The following is an 18,829-nucleotide window of genomic DNA, read 5'->3' on the forward strand; positions in this document are numbered from 1 at the left end:
TGACATATATCAAGACAAGTCGCATTTTCACGTTAAGGATATCCCGTGTTTGTATCGTATTATTTCTGTGGAAAATGAAGGGGAAAAATGGATGGAAATATAGGTAGCATAGAATACCTCAAGTCGCATATATACGAGTTGAATCTGGAACGTCATTCGAACTGTATTGGTTAACTGCAGTACGGGATACAAGTTTAGCGTACGTCGATTTCTTCGTTTTCGTTAGCATTAATATCCTGTTGTTTAGTTGAACCATATGGGTCAAATGAAGCATGGGATACAAATTTTACATGTGTTGTTTCTTCGCCTCTGCTATCACTAACAGTCTGTTCTTACGTAGATAGTAGTACTACAGATGGCGGAAGGAGCTACGCACATAATATTTGTATCCCATACTTCCGTTGATCTATGTATATGTGCACTGCTAACGAAAACGAGGAAATGGACGTACGTTTGTTGTTGTGTTGGGGCTTATGGGCGCTCATCATGGAGGTCCTCACCGCCCTGACACACATTAAAAGGAACGAATGTGGACAGACCTAATAAATCTGAGTGGCTCGGAGCACTATGGGACTTAACATCTATGGTCAACAGTCCCCATGGAACTTAGAACTACTTAAACCTAACTAACCTAAGGACATCACACAACACCCAGCCATCACGAGGTAGAGAAAATCCCTGACCCCGCCGGGAATCGAACCCGGGTACCCAGGCGTGGGAAGCGAGGATGCATCCGCACGACCACGAGATGCGGGCTAATAAAACTGAAGCACACACTCAAAGAAAGCAGGAAAAGAAGGAAAATGCTACATAAGAAAATAAAACCTAAGGAAAGGGAAAACATAGCAACAAGAATGCCACAGGAAATTGTCATCAGCTGGCCACTTACATAAAATATGAGCGAGCTTGTCACACTGTGAACAAATTAAAATCCTCTCCCTAAAATCTTTGTAAAAACATTTGAAGTGGCTCAGAACTTTAAAACTTTAACCACATTCGTCCGAGTGTTGCCTAAAAGAGATGGGAGGTTCGCCGGCAAGTCAGCCGCGGCCCGCTGGTCAGAAAATAAAACGTTGCGCACAGTGACCTGAACGCCACAAGCACCACACATTGGAGGGTCTTCTCGCCGGAGCAGGAAACCATGCGTCATAGGGCTGTGGCCTATTCGAAGCCTAGTGAGGAGAACTTCGTCCCGGCGACGGGGATGAAAGGAAGTACACCACACACGCGTTGTGGGCTTGACTATACGGAGCTTATTGTCAGTCACTTCCAGCCACTCATCCTCCCACCGACGCATGACTCGTGATCTCAACAGCGAGTTGAGTGCGTGCAAGGGGATAGGACAGTGAGATACTTGTGGATCGAGACACGCCTCCTTGGCTGCGAGATCTGCCCTTTCATTCCCAGCAATGCCGACATGCCCCGGAACCCAGCAAAAAGCTACAACCTTCCCCAGTCGCTGTAGTCGGAGGAGGGCATCCTGGATGGTCAGTACTATTTTGTCTGCCGGATACAAACGTTGCAATGAGTGAAGGGCACTGAGTGAATCGGAACAGACAAGACAGACAATTCTGCATCAAAGACAGTAAAAGTCTGAGGCAGTCGGACCTTGAGGACACGATCCGGGAAAACAACTGAGCAACCAACGGAATCCCCTTGTTTCGACCCATCCGCAAAAACAGCAACATAGTCGTGGTGCTCAGGTAAAATGGCAGAAAATGCTGCATTAAAAACGCTGGCAGGAGTGCAATCTCTCTTGTGCTGCAATAAATCTAAAATCACTCCGGGCCTCTTCAGTAACCAGGGTGACAGGCGGTTAAAACCCAGGATTTGGGGTTGTACAGACTCCACACCGAGGGACTCTAGCACACGTTGCACACGGATCCCAAACGGCAACGTAGCCCGGGAACGGCGAGAAAAAAGGCGGTCCAGAGGTGGCTGGGCAACTGGGTAACAAGATGGTGAGCAGGCGAGCTGGGAGCTGCAAGTAATTTACAAGCCTGGCGCACCAGCAGGAGCTGCCGCCGGATGGTAAGTGGCGGTTCGCCAGCCTCGGCAGAGAGGCTGGGTACGGGACTGGTCCGATAAGCACCCGTGGCCAGTCGAATCCCAACATGGTGAACAGCGTCAAGGATCTGCAAATAAGACGGCCTTGCTGACCCATATACTGTGCACCCATAGTCCAGCCGCGAACGCACAAAAGCTCGATAAAACTGAAGGAGACGCACCCTGTCCGCTCCCCAAGACCTGTGGCTGAGGCACTTGAGGATTTTCAGTGCCTTCAGGGTTCTGGCTTTCAAGTCACGTAGGTGTAGCAGCCATGACAACCTGGAGTCGAAAATTAGGCCCAGAAACCGCACTGTGTCTCTAAAATGTAGGACAGTATCCCCTATATGCAAGGTAGGCAAAGTAAAAAGACGACGAGAACGACTAAAATGAACACAAACACACTCATCGGCAGAAAACCGAAAACCACTCCTCTAACCGCCGCACTGTTAGCTGCAACTGACGGCTCACGGTTGCAACACTGGAGGAGGAACACAAAGCAGCAAAGTCGTCCACAAACAAGGAGCACTGTACTGGACTCCTCACTGTAGACGTTATACTGTTGATGGCTATGGCAAAGAGGGTAACGCTTAAAACGCTGCCCTGGGGGACACCGTTCTCTTGCTAAAAGTGATCAGACAGTGTGTTACTAACGCGGGTCCGAAAAAACCGCTGAGACAGGAAAGACCGAATGAAAATTGGGAGGCGGCCACGAAAACCCCATTGAGGCAGTTGTGCAAGAATACAGTGTCTCCAAGTAGTATCAGATGCCTAAATTTTCGGAATCCACACTGAAAGCGGCTAAGGAGCTGTCTGGTCTCTAGCAGCCAGGCCAGACGACGGTTAACCATCCGTTCCAGGGTCTTTCCGACACAGCTTGTCAAGGCGATACTACGATAACTACTGGGACATGTGCGGTCCTTTCCTGGTTTGAGGAGAGGGATGAGGATTGCCTCCCTTCACGAGGTGGGGAACACTCCTGTCTGCCACATGAGATTAAAACATTTGAGGAGGATTTCCTTTGACACCGCTGGCAGATGTCGAAGCATGGAGTACCGGATGCGGTTGTAAGCTGGTGCAGTGTCAGAAGTCTCAGTAAGTGCCGATTCAAGTTCCCACATGGAGAAAGGGGAGTTGTAGGCCTCAGAACTGTTCGACCGAAAGTCCAAGTTCGCTCTTTCGACAGTCGCACGGTAACGACGAAACGCTTCATCCTGGCCCGCAGTGGCAGTACTTTGTGCAAAATGCTCTGCCAGCGTCTCATCAATGCCTCTGGGTGTCATTTGGAGGCATCCATGGTTCAGGACTGCAGCTATTGGTAAACGGCTGCGTTTACCGGAAATCCTCCGGATGACTTCCCATACTTTTGTGGAACAAGTGGAACGATTGATGGAATCCAGGAACTCCTGCCATGACCTTCTCTTGCTCTCTTTAATGACACGGCGTGCCCTGGCTCTCACGATTCGAAAGGCGGTAAGATTGAGCGCTGTTGGACGGCATTTAAATCGGCGAAGAGCCGCACGCCTGTCCCGGATGGCTGAACAACACTCTTCTGTCCACCAAGGCACAAGCTGCTGCTTAAGAGTGCCAGAAGACTGTGGTATGGACAGGTCAGTAGCATGATGGATCACAGGTGTGATGTAATCCACCCATTCCTGTACACTGTTGTGGCGTTCAAAGACAGCCAACCGAGTGAACAGTGGCCAGTTAGCTCTGCCCATCATCCACGATGGTGGGCGCTGCTCCAGCAATACAACATCCAGGAGATGAATGAGGATGGGGAAGTGATCGCTGGAATGAAGGTCGTCAATGACCTTCCAGTGAACAGAGTAAGTGAGGGTTGGAGGGCAGAAAGATAGGCCAATGGCTGAGAATGACCCTGTAGCAGTAGAGAAATGAGTTGGAGTACCTGTGTTGAGGATGCACAACACTTGAGATGTTAGGAGGCTCTCCAAAATTCGACCTCGAGCGCAAAGAGAAGTGGAGCCCCACAGGACATGATGTGCATTGAAGTCTCCCAGGAGGAGAAATGGGCGGGGGAGTTGGTCGATAAGATCTGTGAGAGCGTCTAAGGTCATTGCATCCAGAGGGGGTAAATAAAGGGAGCAAACGGTAAGCCTCCGATGTGAATGAATTTCAAATGCAACTGCTTGCAGGTCAGTTTCCAGGGAGAGAGCAGAGGAGTGGTGGTCATTATTGACAAACACGGCGACTCCGCCTTTGGCCCTTTCTCCAGTCAGGTCATCTTTGCGATATGACGTATAGCCCCTTAGTACAGGAGCATCAGATGGTTTTAAATGCGTTTCCTGTAAACACAAGCACAGGGGGCGTTCCGTGCTAGGAGGTTCAGTTCCTCCACATGTGCCCGGAGTCCATTCATGTTCCACTGTATAATGGGAGCCATCTATCAGGGTGGGAGTACCTTCATTCTCACTTTCTGTCGGGGAGGAGAGCCCACAATAGGTGGAGGCTCAGTTTTGGGGCGAGATGATTGCCCCAGTCTGACATCAACCTCCATCGCCTCTGAAGAGGAGTCGGAGGGACGTCAGAGAGAATGACATCCACATGAGCAGACTGTATAACTTCAGTCTCCTTTAGTGGGCGTGTCTTCACCTTTGTCTTTGGCTGCGATGTTCTTGCCTGAGGTGGCATTGGAGCCAAAACCTCAGAAGCAGTAGGGGGTGTAACAGCGCTGGGCAGTGCACAAGACTGGACCCGGGAAGGGGCAGGACTTTCCATGATGTCAGCTACCACGGCCTGGTCAGAAGGCCGGGGGTGGGGGGGGGGGGGGGGAGCAGCAGGCTTCACAGGAACGGCAGCAGCACACGTACATTGACAAACGCAGGTGCTAGTGCTGACAGTAGCAACCTCCGTTTGTGTAGCGGCATCGGTTTTTAAGACTGGCTGTTTGAGAACGGAAGAAAAGGAAGCAGCGAACGTGGGCGGCTGCATGGAGTTGTATATTTTCTTTGCCTCACCATAATGGATGGGTTTTGTAGTTTTAAGTTCCTGCATCTTCCATTCCTCAAGGAAAACTCTGCATTCCCTACTCCACACAGGGTGATCCCCAGAGCAATTGACACACTTGGGAGGAGAGGAGCAACCAACTCCCTCATGGGCGGCTTTACCACAATTCCCGCAAGTGGCTTCCCCTCTACAGCCGAGAGTAGTGTGTCCTAAGTGTTAGCATTTAAAACACCGCATGGGGTTGGGGTAATAAGGTCGTACACTGAGACGTAGGAAACCTGCCTTCACATGCTCTGGCAATTTGGTGCTGTTAAATGTAAGGATAAAGGAGTCAGTCTTTATGAGAGCACCATCCACCCGTTTCATAACGTGTTGCACGTCGACAATTCCTTCCCGGGACCATTCAGCCTTCAGTTCGTCTTGGGGAATGTCAACGAGATCTCTGCAACTCACAACACCTTTGCTGTAGTTCAAGGTGTTGTGAAATTCAGTCTCTATCGCAAAGTCCCCAAGAAATTGTGCTATCTGAAGGTTCTGGACTTGCTCGAAACTAGATGTTTCAACCAACAAGGTTCCATTTCGCAAGCGCTTAGCAGATTTTAAGGTGCCAGCAATGCCTTCTAAGCCTTTCTGTATATAAAATGGTGAAACTATATCAAAACTCCCCTCCTTTCTTTTAATTATGAGAAACACATTCTGCGAAGCAGTTTGCATTCTGTTACTAGTAACTGAATCAGGAGGACTGGCTACACGAGCCCTCTTGTTGGATTGGGTGTCAGAACCCACCAGCGGTCCACCCTTTCCGCTGGCAGGAGAAGAATAAAAGTTAGAGGGTTCCATCTCGGTCACACGAGCAGCCAGGGAACTAGAAATCCACCTAGACAGAGCCCCGAGTGCCTAGGTAAGCCTTATACAACTGAGGTGCGGCAGGCTCCCCAGAGGTTGCCCGCTAACGACTGTTCCACCTCAACAGCCATGCATCTCAACGGCGCGCAGCACACCTTGAGATTGAGGGGTTGTTTATAGAGGTTAATTCCACCCTCGCGATCCGGGCGGCCAAGCCAAGATCCCCACTCCCTGAGACACACAACATTCCACCGCCGCGTCGCACGGTGGTAGTTGAAGTATGCCCAGAGCTTACGGTGACGGAGGACTGGCGGCGCTTACCAGTCTCCAGCTCAGGAACCCCGGGATCGCCAAGCCCGTACCCAGCAAATGATTGCTGAGCCCCTGGGGGCTGGATGTACGTCACATTTGCAACCCGTACCTCAGTTGAACTACGCGAAGATACAATAAGACGACACATATACAATTTGTATCCCATACTTCACTTTGGGGTATAGTTTTTTTTTTCTTTTTCGTCTTCGATGCTAATAGTATCGACTGAAAGTTATAGTTTTGATCACAGCAGTGACAATAGTATCCCATTCTTTAGTTGAACTATACAGCTATACACAACATTCGTATCCTGCTCTCTAGTTGACATATATAGGTAAATGTCATCAGTGTTGCACAATTCGTTCTTTTCGAATAGGTAGTGTCAGTGTAAAGGTCAACTGAAGCACGGGATACAAATTTTGGTTGTGTAGGGCGTTTCGCCTTTAATACAGATTCGAAAAAATCGTACTGATACTAATGCTGCGAAACTAAAGAACGACAGCTGCGAAAGTTTTATTACGTACTGGACCACACGATAACATACGTAATGGTGTAATACAACAATGAAATACGTCAAAATAGTCATATGCAGCAAAAGAAAAAAATGGAAAACTGAACTAACCACATGGGAACTTCTTAAAAGAACCGAAGTTCGCCTAGAAAGACATAAAAGAAATCACATACCGACATACACAACAAACAAAACATTAGGAAAATACACACACACACACACACACACACAGACACACACACACACACATTAACCCCCCGCCCCCTTTCATAATGTGAAATTAGCCAGCACATTCCGGACGGTGCATTTGCCCAACACGAAAAAATAGCACTGAGCACTATGGGACTCAACATCTGTGGTCATCAATCCCCTAGACCTTAGAACTACTTAAACCTAACTAACCTAAGGACATCACACACATCCATGCCCGAGGCAGGATTCGAACCTGCGACCGTAGCAGTCGCGCGGTTCCGGACTGAGCGCCTAGAACCGCTAGACCACCGCGGCCGGCTGCCCAACACGTTAAACAAAACACTTAAGCGGGCAATATATTTGGGGAATACTATGCCTCCATGAATATTCGTCTAAGTGAGTTTGAAGTGTGGAAATCTGGCGTTTCCCCTTCCTACAAGAGATTTCACAGCTGACCAATAACCCTCTATGCTATTTGTGCAAGTCCCTGTGGATAATTATCTGAACTCAATATAGTGATTAACTACGAGACGCTGATAATCCCTTTCCCCTAAATCTCTATATGAAGAAAAACCATCTGAAATTACAACGGAACCCTCTGCAACGTGATCTTCAAAAACTTCCTTAATTCGATTGGGTACTGCTTTCAACACTACATCGTCACACTCTTGACCTGAAACTACAGCCCCTCAAACCCATAATCCCACAGGCGGTCCCCCCTGTTGTACTTAACTTTGTCAAAAAGCGACTCGTCAATTTCGACAATAACACTCGGTCCCCCCAACGGCGCCCTATATTTCATGTATTCCCTACAAACTTCCCTACAAAAAAGAGTACCAATCCACAACTGTACACTTACCCACACGACATTCATGGACATACAGCCACACAGGATATCTGATTTTCATAATGTCTCTCAAGACGAGCTTAGATTTTTCGAACCTCGTCCCTCGTCTAATGGACCGCCACAAACGATCTTTGCTGCAGCCCCATAAGAATAAGTTGTGAGTACGGCGCCGAGATACAATGTTCGCCGCACTCACGACATCGAACATACACGGCAACGAGACCACACATTTGTAAAAAAACAAATCGTGGCCAACATGTCTACGCCCATAGCCTCTCTCAAATTATCCAGGTTTATCGGAACAGATAAATCCATGCCTACAAACGAAAATGAGATACTAAAAATTGTTCTAAAATAAGAAACTAATATTCCAAATTACCTCAATACCACGTAGAATGAAATTAAGTACCGAATGAATTGCAAACAACCAATTATATAAATAAATGCTCACGAAGAATATTTTGAGCAGTATGTCGCGATATGTTTTTAAAATCACATTCAATTATTTTAATGTACAATGACAGCTCTTATCCGAAACACAAAACTGTTTTATTATCTGTGGCTGAAAGTGAAGACATTATTATCTATGAATAATGTATGACGTCATTGGTCAAAGCCAACAGGTTGTATCCCCTGCTTCACTAGACCCTAGTTTTTTCGCTTGATGCTTATTTCGTGAGATATTTGGCTCGATCACTATCAATGGACCACCCTGTATATGTCTGTCATCTGTTTTCTCTGTCCTGCATTGCTTTGTTTCACAATATTTGTCCTTGTTGTTAAATCTGTGCAATACATCATCTCTGGTAACTCTGACGTCATAGGCTAAAGCCGACGGGTTGTATCCCATTCTTCAGTAATCCCGGATGGCATAAGGAAACGGGCCGTGTTCTTCCCAGAGAGATCATTCTGGCATTCACGTTCATCGCGTTACGTAAGTCAGGAAATCTAGATGACCGTGCGGATATTTGAGCTAGTTGAGGACTTAGCAGTGGCGTTAACTTGCTTAGTTTCATCAGGTCTGAGGACTATAATGAGACCGCCTGCAATATAATATTCGGTTTATGTTGTTGATGACTATTATGGAGAATGAATAGTGTGAAATCCAATGCAAACGTAGCCCACTTCTGTCTTATAACTTAAAGAGTTCTGCAACGAACGGATCACCAACTCTTCGTAAGAAACTACGAAGAGGTGTGGTATTCAACGAAAGATATTGTCTCGCAGTCTGGTAAGTAGGAACTGTTTCAAGTCTCTTCCATCTGCAGTGGAAGCACTGACGATAGAAATTTATTTTACCACGAAAACACCAACCGGCTGTATCTATAAGTTGGGTGTCACAGCAACAGCGTCTTTGTTACTAACAAAAGTTGAGTCTCATTAAGCTTGATCAGACTTTGATATTGAGAACAACCAGTATCGATTCTCGTTTCAGTAAAGTGCCTCTGTCTCATGCCGACTGATGTTCAGTTGCTGAAGGAATGTTACATTACGATTACAAAGATGCTAGGACCAATCAACAACACGTGATTTTATTTTTTTCTGGTACATAACGTGACTTCTGTCTCTCGAAATGTTTTGTCTGAGCGAAGTCGAAGGACCATCCTGATACTGAAAAATGGAAATGAGCGTTTGGCGTCATTGGCCGGGAGGCTCCTTACGGGGCAGGTATGGCCGCCTTCGTGCAGATCTTGAATTACATTCTACGCCACATTGAGCGGCCTGCGCGCCGGATGGGAATGAAATGATGAGGAAGGCAACACAACACCCAGTCCCTGAGGGGGGAAAATCCTCGACCCAGCCGGGAATCGAACCCAGGCCCCTTAGGACGGCAGTCCGCCACGCTGACCAGTCAGCTATCGGGACAGACATTGTGGTACTAACGAAGTAATGGCCGCTATCGACAGGGGATCTCAAGTTGATTCCGTATTTCTAGATTTCCGGAAAGCTTTTGACACCGTTCCTCACAAGCGACTTCTAATCAAGCTGCGGAGCTATGGGGTATCGTCTCAGTTGTGCGACTGGATTCGTGATTTCCTGTCAGGAAGGTCGCAGTTCGTAGTAATAGACGGCAAATCATCGAGTAAAACTGAAGTGATATCAGGTGTTCCCCAGGGAAGCGTCCTGGGACCTCTACTGTTCCTGATCTATATAAATGACCTGGGTGACAATCTGAGCAGTTCTTTTAGACTGTTCGCAGATGATGCTGTAATTTACCGTCTAGTAAGGTCATCCGAAGACCAGTATCAGTTGCAAAGCGATTTAGAAAAGATTGCTGTATGGTGCGTAAGGTGACAGTTGACGCTAAATAAGTGTGAGATGATCCACATGAGTTCCAAAAGAAATCCGTTGGAATTCGATTACTCGATAAATAGTACAATTCTCAAGGCTGTCAATTCAACTAAGTACCTGGGTGTTAAAATTACGAACAACTTCAGTTGGAAGGACCACATAGATAATATTGTCGGGAAGGCGAGCCAAAGGTTGCGTTTCATTGGCAGGACACTTAGAAGATGCAACAAGTCCACTAAAGAGACAGCTTACACTACACTCGTTTGTCCTCTGTTAGAATATTGCTGCGCGGTGTGGGATCCTTACCAGGTGGGATTGACGGAGGACATCGAAAGGGTGCAAAAAAGGGCAGCTCGTTTTGTATCATCACGTTATAGGGGAGAGAGTGTGGCAGATATGATACACGAGTTGGGATGGAAGTCATTACAGCATAGACGTTTTTCGTCGCGGCGAGACCTTTTTACGAAATTTCAGTCACCAACTTTCTCTTCCGAATGCGAAAATATTTTGTTGAGCCCAACCTACATTGGTAGGAATGATCATCAAAATAAAATAAGAGAAATCAGAGCTCGAACAGAAAGGTTTAGGTGTTCGTTTTTCCCGCTTGCTGTCCGGGAGTGGAATAGTGAGAGATAGTATGATTGTGGTTCGATGAACCCTCTGCCAAGCACTTAAATGTGAATTGCGGAGTAGTCATGTAGATGTAGATGTAGATGTACGGTAAACTGTAGATCACTACATACTCGCTGATCTAGCCTTTGCAGACATTGAAAGAACGACGCAATGTAGCTTAGTCCTACACTGTGGTTTTGGGAAAAATTAGTTTCTCCAGCAAGGTTAATATTACAATTTTTCTCTCTTCATATAGGATTAAGTACTGGTTTTCGTTCATAGAAATTAGAGTTCACGATCAACTCAATTTTTTTAAGATCGTAAAGATTGAATTACCTCATTCTACAGCCTCTCCAGTTCAAAATACTATTCTGAGCATCCAGATCAAAGCGTCTTCGCTGAGTAGGGACGATAAGCTTTCCAATATCAAGTGTTATTAAACGAAAACTAGGACGTTGAGCGAATAAACAGAAAAAAGTTGCAGAGCAACGGGTATTTGACGACGAGGTCGCTGGAGGTGGAAAGCTGTCTGCAGGAGGGAAGATCAGGGGACCACTCATTTGTCTCAATTGATTTAGGGAAACGAATAACGATGCAGAATATGTGTCCATATTCTTAACCACTCTCTACGGCGCATTAAACTCTAATCACTCTTTTTTCTTTCTTTTCCATCTCTGTCCTAGTTCGCATGTACACTTTATCGTTTCATTAAATACGTTGCAAACCCTATCACAATTGTTATAGACAGTACTATGGAAAGGATAGGTTCCTACTCATCGTATAGAGGAGACACTGAGTCGCAGACAGGCACAACGAAGAAACTGCTATACACTGAGGCGACAAAAGTTGTGGGATAGCGATATTGTCATATAAAGATGGCGATAGTATCGCGTACACAATGTATAAGGGGCATTCGAAGAAACCCGGTCACTAGTGTAAAGTAATGGTAACGATTTTATTAACTCAAAAATGTAGTTATAAACAGTACACATACTTAAAAATAGTCGCCAAAACTGTTGGCACATTTATCTCTTTGCGACACTAGTCGGTCGATTCCATTCTTGAAGAAGCTAGTAGGCTGCTGTGAGATCCAGGCTTGGACCCAGTTACACACTTCGTCGTCTTTGCGAATTGATGTCCACGAATAGCTTGTACCGCTGGACCTACCCACGGTGATTCTACGGTTGTCCAAAACTAAAGCATTCGCTTCCGCAACCATTTTCGGTGTGATGACACGATGAGCCTGTCCAGGACGAGCATCGTCAGCCAGGAATAGTTTGCGCCATTCCACAACACTTGAACGACTCAGACTATACTCACCGCACACAGCCTTCACCCGTCGATACATTTCACGGCCTCCAACTCCCTCCGCCACCAAAAGTCGAATCGCTCCTCGTTGTTCCTGCTTCCTTGCCTGCATGTTCGATAGTGACCACCTTCTCTTCGGCGTGAAACCACACTGAAGTTATGCAATATCAAACGGTGCGCACGAGTCAGTCTCTCTACCAACACATGGCCCCACCATACCCGCAGTTACCTGGTGGGCCCTGACGTGTAAGGCTAAGGTAGACGGACTAATAATGTCGTGTGACGAGGGGCTCCCGTCGGGTAGACCGCTCGCCTGGTGCAAGTCTTTCGATTTGACGCCACTTCGGCGACTTGCGCGTCGATGGGGATGAAATGATGATGATTAGGACAACACAACACCCAATTCCTGAGCGGAAAAAACTCCGCCCCAGCTGGGAATCGAACCCGAGCCCTTAGGATTGACAGTCTGTCGCCCTGACCACTTTTTTCACTCAGTTTTTTATTACAGAGGCCAACCAGCTCTCTGACCGAACACGCTGAGCTACCGTGCCGCCCCACTCAGCTACCGATGGCAGACGGTAGACGCACTGACCAGGTTTCATTTGAATGAACCTTGTATAAATGGGCTATGCACTGGCGGCGCTGTCATTTGTACTCAGGTGATTCATGTGAAACGGAGTCCGACGTGATTATGACAGCACGACGGGAATTAACAGACTTTGAACGCGGAATGGTAGTTGGAGCTAGACGCATGGGACATTTTATTTCGGAAATAGCAAGGGAGTTCAATATTTCGAGATCCACAGTGTCAAGGGTGTGCCGAGAATACCAAATTTCATGCGTTACCTCTCACCGCGGACAACGCAGTGGCTGACGGCCTCCACTTAACGTTTGAGAGCAGCGACGTTCCGTAGAGTTGTCAGCGCTAACAGACAAACAAACCTGGTTGAAATAACAGCAAAAAACGATGTGCGACGTGCAACGAACGTATCCGTTACGACAGTACGGTGAAAATTGGCGTTAATGGGCTATGGCAGTAGACGAGCTTCGCGAGTGCCTTTGCTAAGAGCGCGACATCGCCGCGACTTCGCCCCTCTCCTGTGCTCGTGACAATATCGGTTGAACACTAGACGTCTGGAAAACCGTGCCCTGGTCAGATGAGTCCCGATTTCAGCTGGTTAGAGGTGATGGTAAGGTTAGAGTATGCCAGCGACCCCACGAAGCCATGGACGCAAGTTGTCAACAAGGCACTGTTGCTGGCTCCATAATGGTGTGGGCTGTGTTTACATGGAATGAACTGGGTCCTCTGGTCTAACTGAACCGATCATTGACTGGAAATGGTTATGTTCGACTATTTCGATACCATTTGCAGCCATTCAAGGTCTCCAAGTTCCCGAACAACGTCGGAATTTTTATGAATGACAGTGCGCCATGTTTCTGGACCACAACTGTGTAGGTTAGAGTCATGACTCATATACTCCAAAATAATGAAAATTGAGATGCCGACATATTCTCATGTAGGTTTGCATATAGAACACAATTTACGAAACAGTTATTCAAATTTGGCACAAGATCCTTGGGAAAACCGGTGTTAAACTTCATGGTTAGTTTCAAAAGTCTCATGATCTGCGGGATCTTGTGAGTTTTGTCCCGTACCTCATCTTGACCAATCAGCGATTAGCTCACTCGGTGCCATTTTCTTGTGTAGTAGTAAATATTGATGCCAGTGGAGTGTGTTTTCTGTTCTGTTCAGTTATTTTGGGGAATATAATTCAATATAGTGGTTAGGTTAGGTTGGAATAAAACTGATTTGAGACACATGTCATGGAAGAAAACGTTTCACCCGTTGGAGAAAGAGGAAGGAAACGTTCACAGCATCCAGAAAGAATGCTTAACAAGTTTGTATTATTTTCCTGATTATAATATTCTACTTTTCTCTGGGATCAATAATTAGTTCTCATGAATGGAAAATTTGTAAATTTCTTTTATCATTAAAGTGAAGAAATGTGCACGGTAGACACTTTTTTTATGAAATTGCAAACGGTATTCCAAACTAGAGAATATGTTTTGTAAAGTAACACAAGCAAAGTCCACAAAAGATGATTAATTGGTACTTACCACGATTAACATCGGAATGTAATATTATATATACAGTGTAGAAGAGAAAGTGGCTTGCAGTCGGAACAAAAACGTGTTGCATAGCGAGTCGCAACACGATAGTTCCCGCAAAACCAACATTTCCCAAACAGCTCAGTAACAAAACTCACAAGATCCAAAATGGGGATTGTCAAAACTTCCATGTTCCATAGCTCATTAACAAAACTCACATGATCCATAATACAAGCTTAAATAATTGTAATCTCTCAATAAGCAAACATAATCTCAAATATACATAATGATTTATAGCTATTGTTCTTGCACACACTGATGTCAATATTGGGACATGCGCACGACGCATGTAAAACACGTTTTTAGTCATTTGTGAAAATTTATGTTTTTGAAGCACGTGAGTTATGCTTCTAACCTACTCAACTGTTCACGATTGGTTTGAAGAATATACTGGACATTTCGAGAGAATGATTTTGCCACCCAGATCACCGGACCTGAATCCCATCGAACATTTATGGGACATAATCAAGAGGTCAGCTCGTCCACAAAATCCTGCATTGGCAGCACTAGCCGCACGAGGTACCCGCAAGGTATGAGGCACCTCAACAAGGTTCGTGTGGCTACCCCTGTCGGAGATTCGAGTCCTCCCTCGGGCATAGATGTGTGTGTTGTCCTTAGCGTAAGTTAGGTTAAGTTAGATGAAGTACTGTGTAACCCTATGGACCGATGACTTCAGCAGTTTGGTCCCATAGGAACTTATCCCAAAAAACTGGCACCACTTTTGCAACTATGGACACCTATAGAGGCAACATAGTTAAAAATTTCTGCAGGAGACTTCCAACGACTTGTTGAGTCCATGCCACGTCGAGCTGAGGCAGTATGCCGGGCAAAATGAGGTCCGACACGATATTAGTAGATATCCCATGACTTTTGTCATCCCATTGTACATAGCAGCTTCGGCGTGTGCGGCCACACACAGTGTTCGTGTGTGTGTGTGTTGTTCTTGTGTGAATGTGTGTGTTTTGTGCTTCAGAAGAAGGCTTTCTAGCCGAAGACTAAAAGGTATCACGCTCTTTCGTTGTGCCTGTCTGCGACTCAACGTCTTCTCTGTAGGGTGAGCACGGAAATATTTATGGGTTTGACACGTCTCTTAAAGTAATCTTGCTTTTTTAGTGAACAGTTTTATTTGTTATTGGATAATTACTCTTAAAACACAGTATTTCTAACCAGATACACCATCGATTTTCCCTATACCTGCAGTTGCCCTGGGACGTGAATATCTGTTAAAAAGAAACATATCGGTGTTGCACCTGGGCATCATTATGCACAGATGCGAGCAGGTGACAATGTATGAAAGCGAAATGCTACATACCCTTTATAGTGATTAATGAAGTTTCGGGGAGTCTCCAGTGAGAACAAACCACCTAGCGTGTTACATTTATTCATTACAATACCGTTTATTGCAACTAAATGGCTGTATTTTACATGTAAAATGTTCATAAACGAACTCACATGAACGCCTCTGCTTCTTTTTGCCGGAGGGTTTCTTCTTCGTAGTCTTTGATACAGACGTCTCAGATTTTCTGTTTTCAAGAAAATTACTGTAAATAAGAGCATAACGTCACTGTTTTCTATTCGTATACGTACGAGGGGCGTTGATTAAGTAATGCAACACATTTTTTTTCTGAAAGCAAATTGGTTATATTCAGGACTACAATACACCATATCATTCGCTACTTTTTTCCCTACATAACACTATTCTTCAAGACAGTCTTCGATCAACGCGACAGCCTTGGGCCACTTTAATCTGAAGTGCGTATTTCACTGTGTTAAACAGATGGAAGTCGGAAGGTGCGAGATCTGGACTGTAGGGTGGATGAGGAAGAAGAGTCCGACGAAGTTCTGTGAGCTCCTCTCGGATGTGCAGACTTGTGTGAGGTCTTGCCTTGTTATAGAGAAGGAGAAGATAGTTTGCGTTTTTGTATCGACGAACACCTTGAAATCGTTTCTTTAATTTCCTGAGGGTAGCACAACACACTTCAGAGTTGATAGTTGCACCGCGGGGGAGAACATCAAATAGGATAACCCCTTCAGCGTCCCGGAAGTCACTCACCATGACTTTACTGGCTGAGGGTCGAGGGTGCGGCTTTGAGCTTTGTCATCGGTGAGATGTGGTGTGGTGACACTCCACCGATTCCCTTTTTGTTTCCGGCTCGAAGTGACGAACTCGTGTTTCGACGCCTCTGTCAAGTTCGACAAAAAACTGTCACAGTCAGTTTCGTAACGCGCAAGCAATTCCGTACAGATGGCCCTCCGTTGCTCTTTATGGTTTTCTGTTAGGTGGCGAGGAACTCAGTGGGACACAGCTTAGAGTACCTCAACTGGTGGACGAGTGTGTCAGCCCTTACCAACAGAGACGTCCATTTGAGCAGCGAGACGTTTGATTGTGAGCCGTCTATCACATCGAATGAAGGTGTCCGGACATTCTAACATTGCAAATCAAAGTCTTGTGTGGCCGGCTGGCACGAGTGAAGTCAAGACAGATTTGTCCTACCTTGTTGGGATGATGGCAGACACTTCGCCCAACCTAGTCCTCGTATACACCCTGCAAAGCATCTATGAATATCTGTGATGGTCTTGTTTTCTGCAAAAGAAACCCAACGACAGCTCTCTGCTTGGAACGCACCTCCGTTACAGACGCCATTTTGAAAGCTACTTACAGCGCCGCCACCTGTCGGGATTTCCTGTAACTGTAGGGACTGAAACGGGAATATTCCATGATGTTCCAAGTCAAATTCCTAATTTTTTTCAACATAAATTGGCGCAGAAAAAAATGTGTTACAATTTTTATTGAAGGCCCCTCGTATTCAACTTTGTCGCAGTTATTGTACAGGATGAACCCGAATTCTGTCGACAAAATTTCGGAAGTTGTTAAATGATATTTTTGGTATAAGAAACGAGTTGTCTTCGGTGGTTCGCTACACGTGACAATGATTTATCCGGTTTGTTACTCCTGTTACCTTCGTTTCTATAAAAATACCTTCACAACGGAGAAAAAGCCGGCAGCAACAACGTAGCGCAGCGTTCTTGTGCCGCACTTCCACAACGTTCATTGAGCCCATACGCCAATTCTTCGCCATTAAAAATGTTCCTGCTGCTGTCTTTCAGTGTTAAAGTACAACTAACTCTGTCGGAAAAACAGACCAGAACCGGAATCGAACAGCACTAATTGCGAACTTGAGGACGAAGTGTAAAGTGGGCATTACTTTTGTCAACAGCGAGTACCGTGCTGAATGGAACATGTTTGTTTCCAAACAGGGCAGACAGTGCATACTGTTGACATTTGTGTTTTATACAGACTTTTCGTTGTACTACAGATATTTGTACGAAGGTCAATGGTGGTAAGAACTGAAACGAAATGCAATAATTTTGTAACGAGCTACCGGAGACTGTGGTTCCTCATACCAAAAAGCTCAGAAAATATCTCTGTACAAACTCTGAAATTTTGTCGGTGGAATTCGGATTCATCGTATATGATGAAGGTGCGAGCTCATAGCCCAGGTGACAGATGGAGAGAAAAAAAGTTGATTGAAAAGCATACATAATCTGCATTGGAATCCTGTTTAATAAGGATGATGTTGTAAGAGAGGCGAAACTCATGAAATACTCTGGCGTTTGTGCAACAGCTTCCCCTCCTCCCTCTTTCCAACGAGACGATAACTGCAGTAAAAGACCTTTCGAAACCATACTCAAACTAAGAAAAAGTCTTATCGCAATTGTATCGTAAATTAGTGGCTATAGCAAGAAATAATTTAATGGTAATTTTGTTGTGGTATCTCTTGTAGAGAATCAACTTTTTAGCAAACTTTTTTTTTATAAAGAAAAGTCAGTTAATCAGAGGCAAATAGACATAAACACACAATTTAAAGAGATTCATTATCCTCTTAAGACGGTTTAATTCACATTACAGAAGACCTGTCTTTAGGTTCCTTTCTTTATCTATGGTGGAATTATTTGCGCTATGTGACTGTTATTTGAGCAGTGGGTAAGTTTTTGGTTCGGGCTGTACCTTTTTTAATAACCTTTACTAAGACTTCTTGTTTTTGCTGCAGCAGTTACGCTTTAAGATATTTCCCATCAGAAAGTTGAAGCGAACTGTTCCACACATTTGCTCCAAAATAAAATTTTTATAGAATTTTTGCGCTTTCCTTTTTGCTATGTTAAACAACGAAGGACATATTATTTTACTTTTTTATCAATTTCGAACAAACAATGATGACTTTTAGCTATACAAAAATCGAGATGCTAGTGGGTGTAAATAACGGACACATTGGAAAATTTTACGTAATATTTCTGGAAACCGCCTTATCAGGATACATTTGTGTTCGATGATTTGGTCTTGGTTTTGGGAACGAAAAAAAAGACTCGATGACTCAGTTAAAGTCTACCAATTTGTCCTTGAACGTATACTAACTAGCCACCTGGTAAAATTAAGCCTTTAAAATATTAGCTGTAATAGTCTAAAAACCTAACCAAACTGAGTTTGAGTTGGCTTTGTTTACTTAGGTTTGAACAAATGGATGTAAAATCAAGTATCTCTCTGACCAGAGAAGGGTCGAGTCTTTCTCTCATGGAAAGCATGAGCGGGTGAAGACAGCTGTTCTTCTGATTGCCTCCCATGAATCATGGGCCTTTTGAGGTGGGCTGGCTTGCATGTCTCAGCGATACAGATAGCCATACCGTTGATTCAGCGAAAACATAGGTATCTGTGGAGACGCCAGACTAAC

The 18,829-nt window shown here is 45.2% G+C and overlaps 1 protein-coding gene across 2 annotated transcripts in view; it reads right to left on the minus strand.

Annotated features, from left to right (window-relative positions):
• Nucleotides 1–18,829, minus strand: part of LOC126272575 (uncharacterized) — a 48,255-nt gene that overhangs the window by 17,601 nt on the left and 11,825 nt on the right. Inside the window, exon 3 of one of the 2 annotated variants that reach the window (XM_049975501.1) lies at nucleotides 15,555–15,643. The exons of the other annotated variant lie outside the window; for it this stretch is intronic. Coding sequence (XP_049831458.1) covers nucleotides 15,555–15,643 — 89 coding nt within the window. The remainder of the gene's footprint in view (nucleotides 1–15,554; nucleotides 15,644–18,829) is intronic. 2 annotated transcript variants of the gene reach the window in all.

The sequence above is a fragment of the Schistocerca gregaria genome, chromosome 1, assembly GCF_023897955.1.
Source record: "Schistocerca gregaria isolate iqSchGreg1 chromosome 1, iqSchGreg1.2, whole genome shotgun sequence".
NCBI classification, from domain to species: Eukaryota; Metazoa; Arthropoda; class Insecta; order Orthoptera; family Acrididae; genus Schistocerca; species Schistocerca gregaria.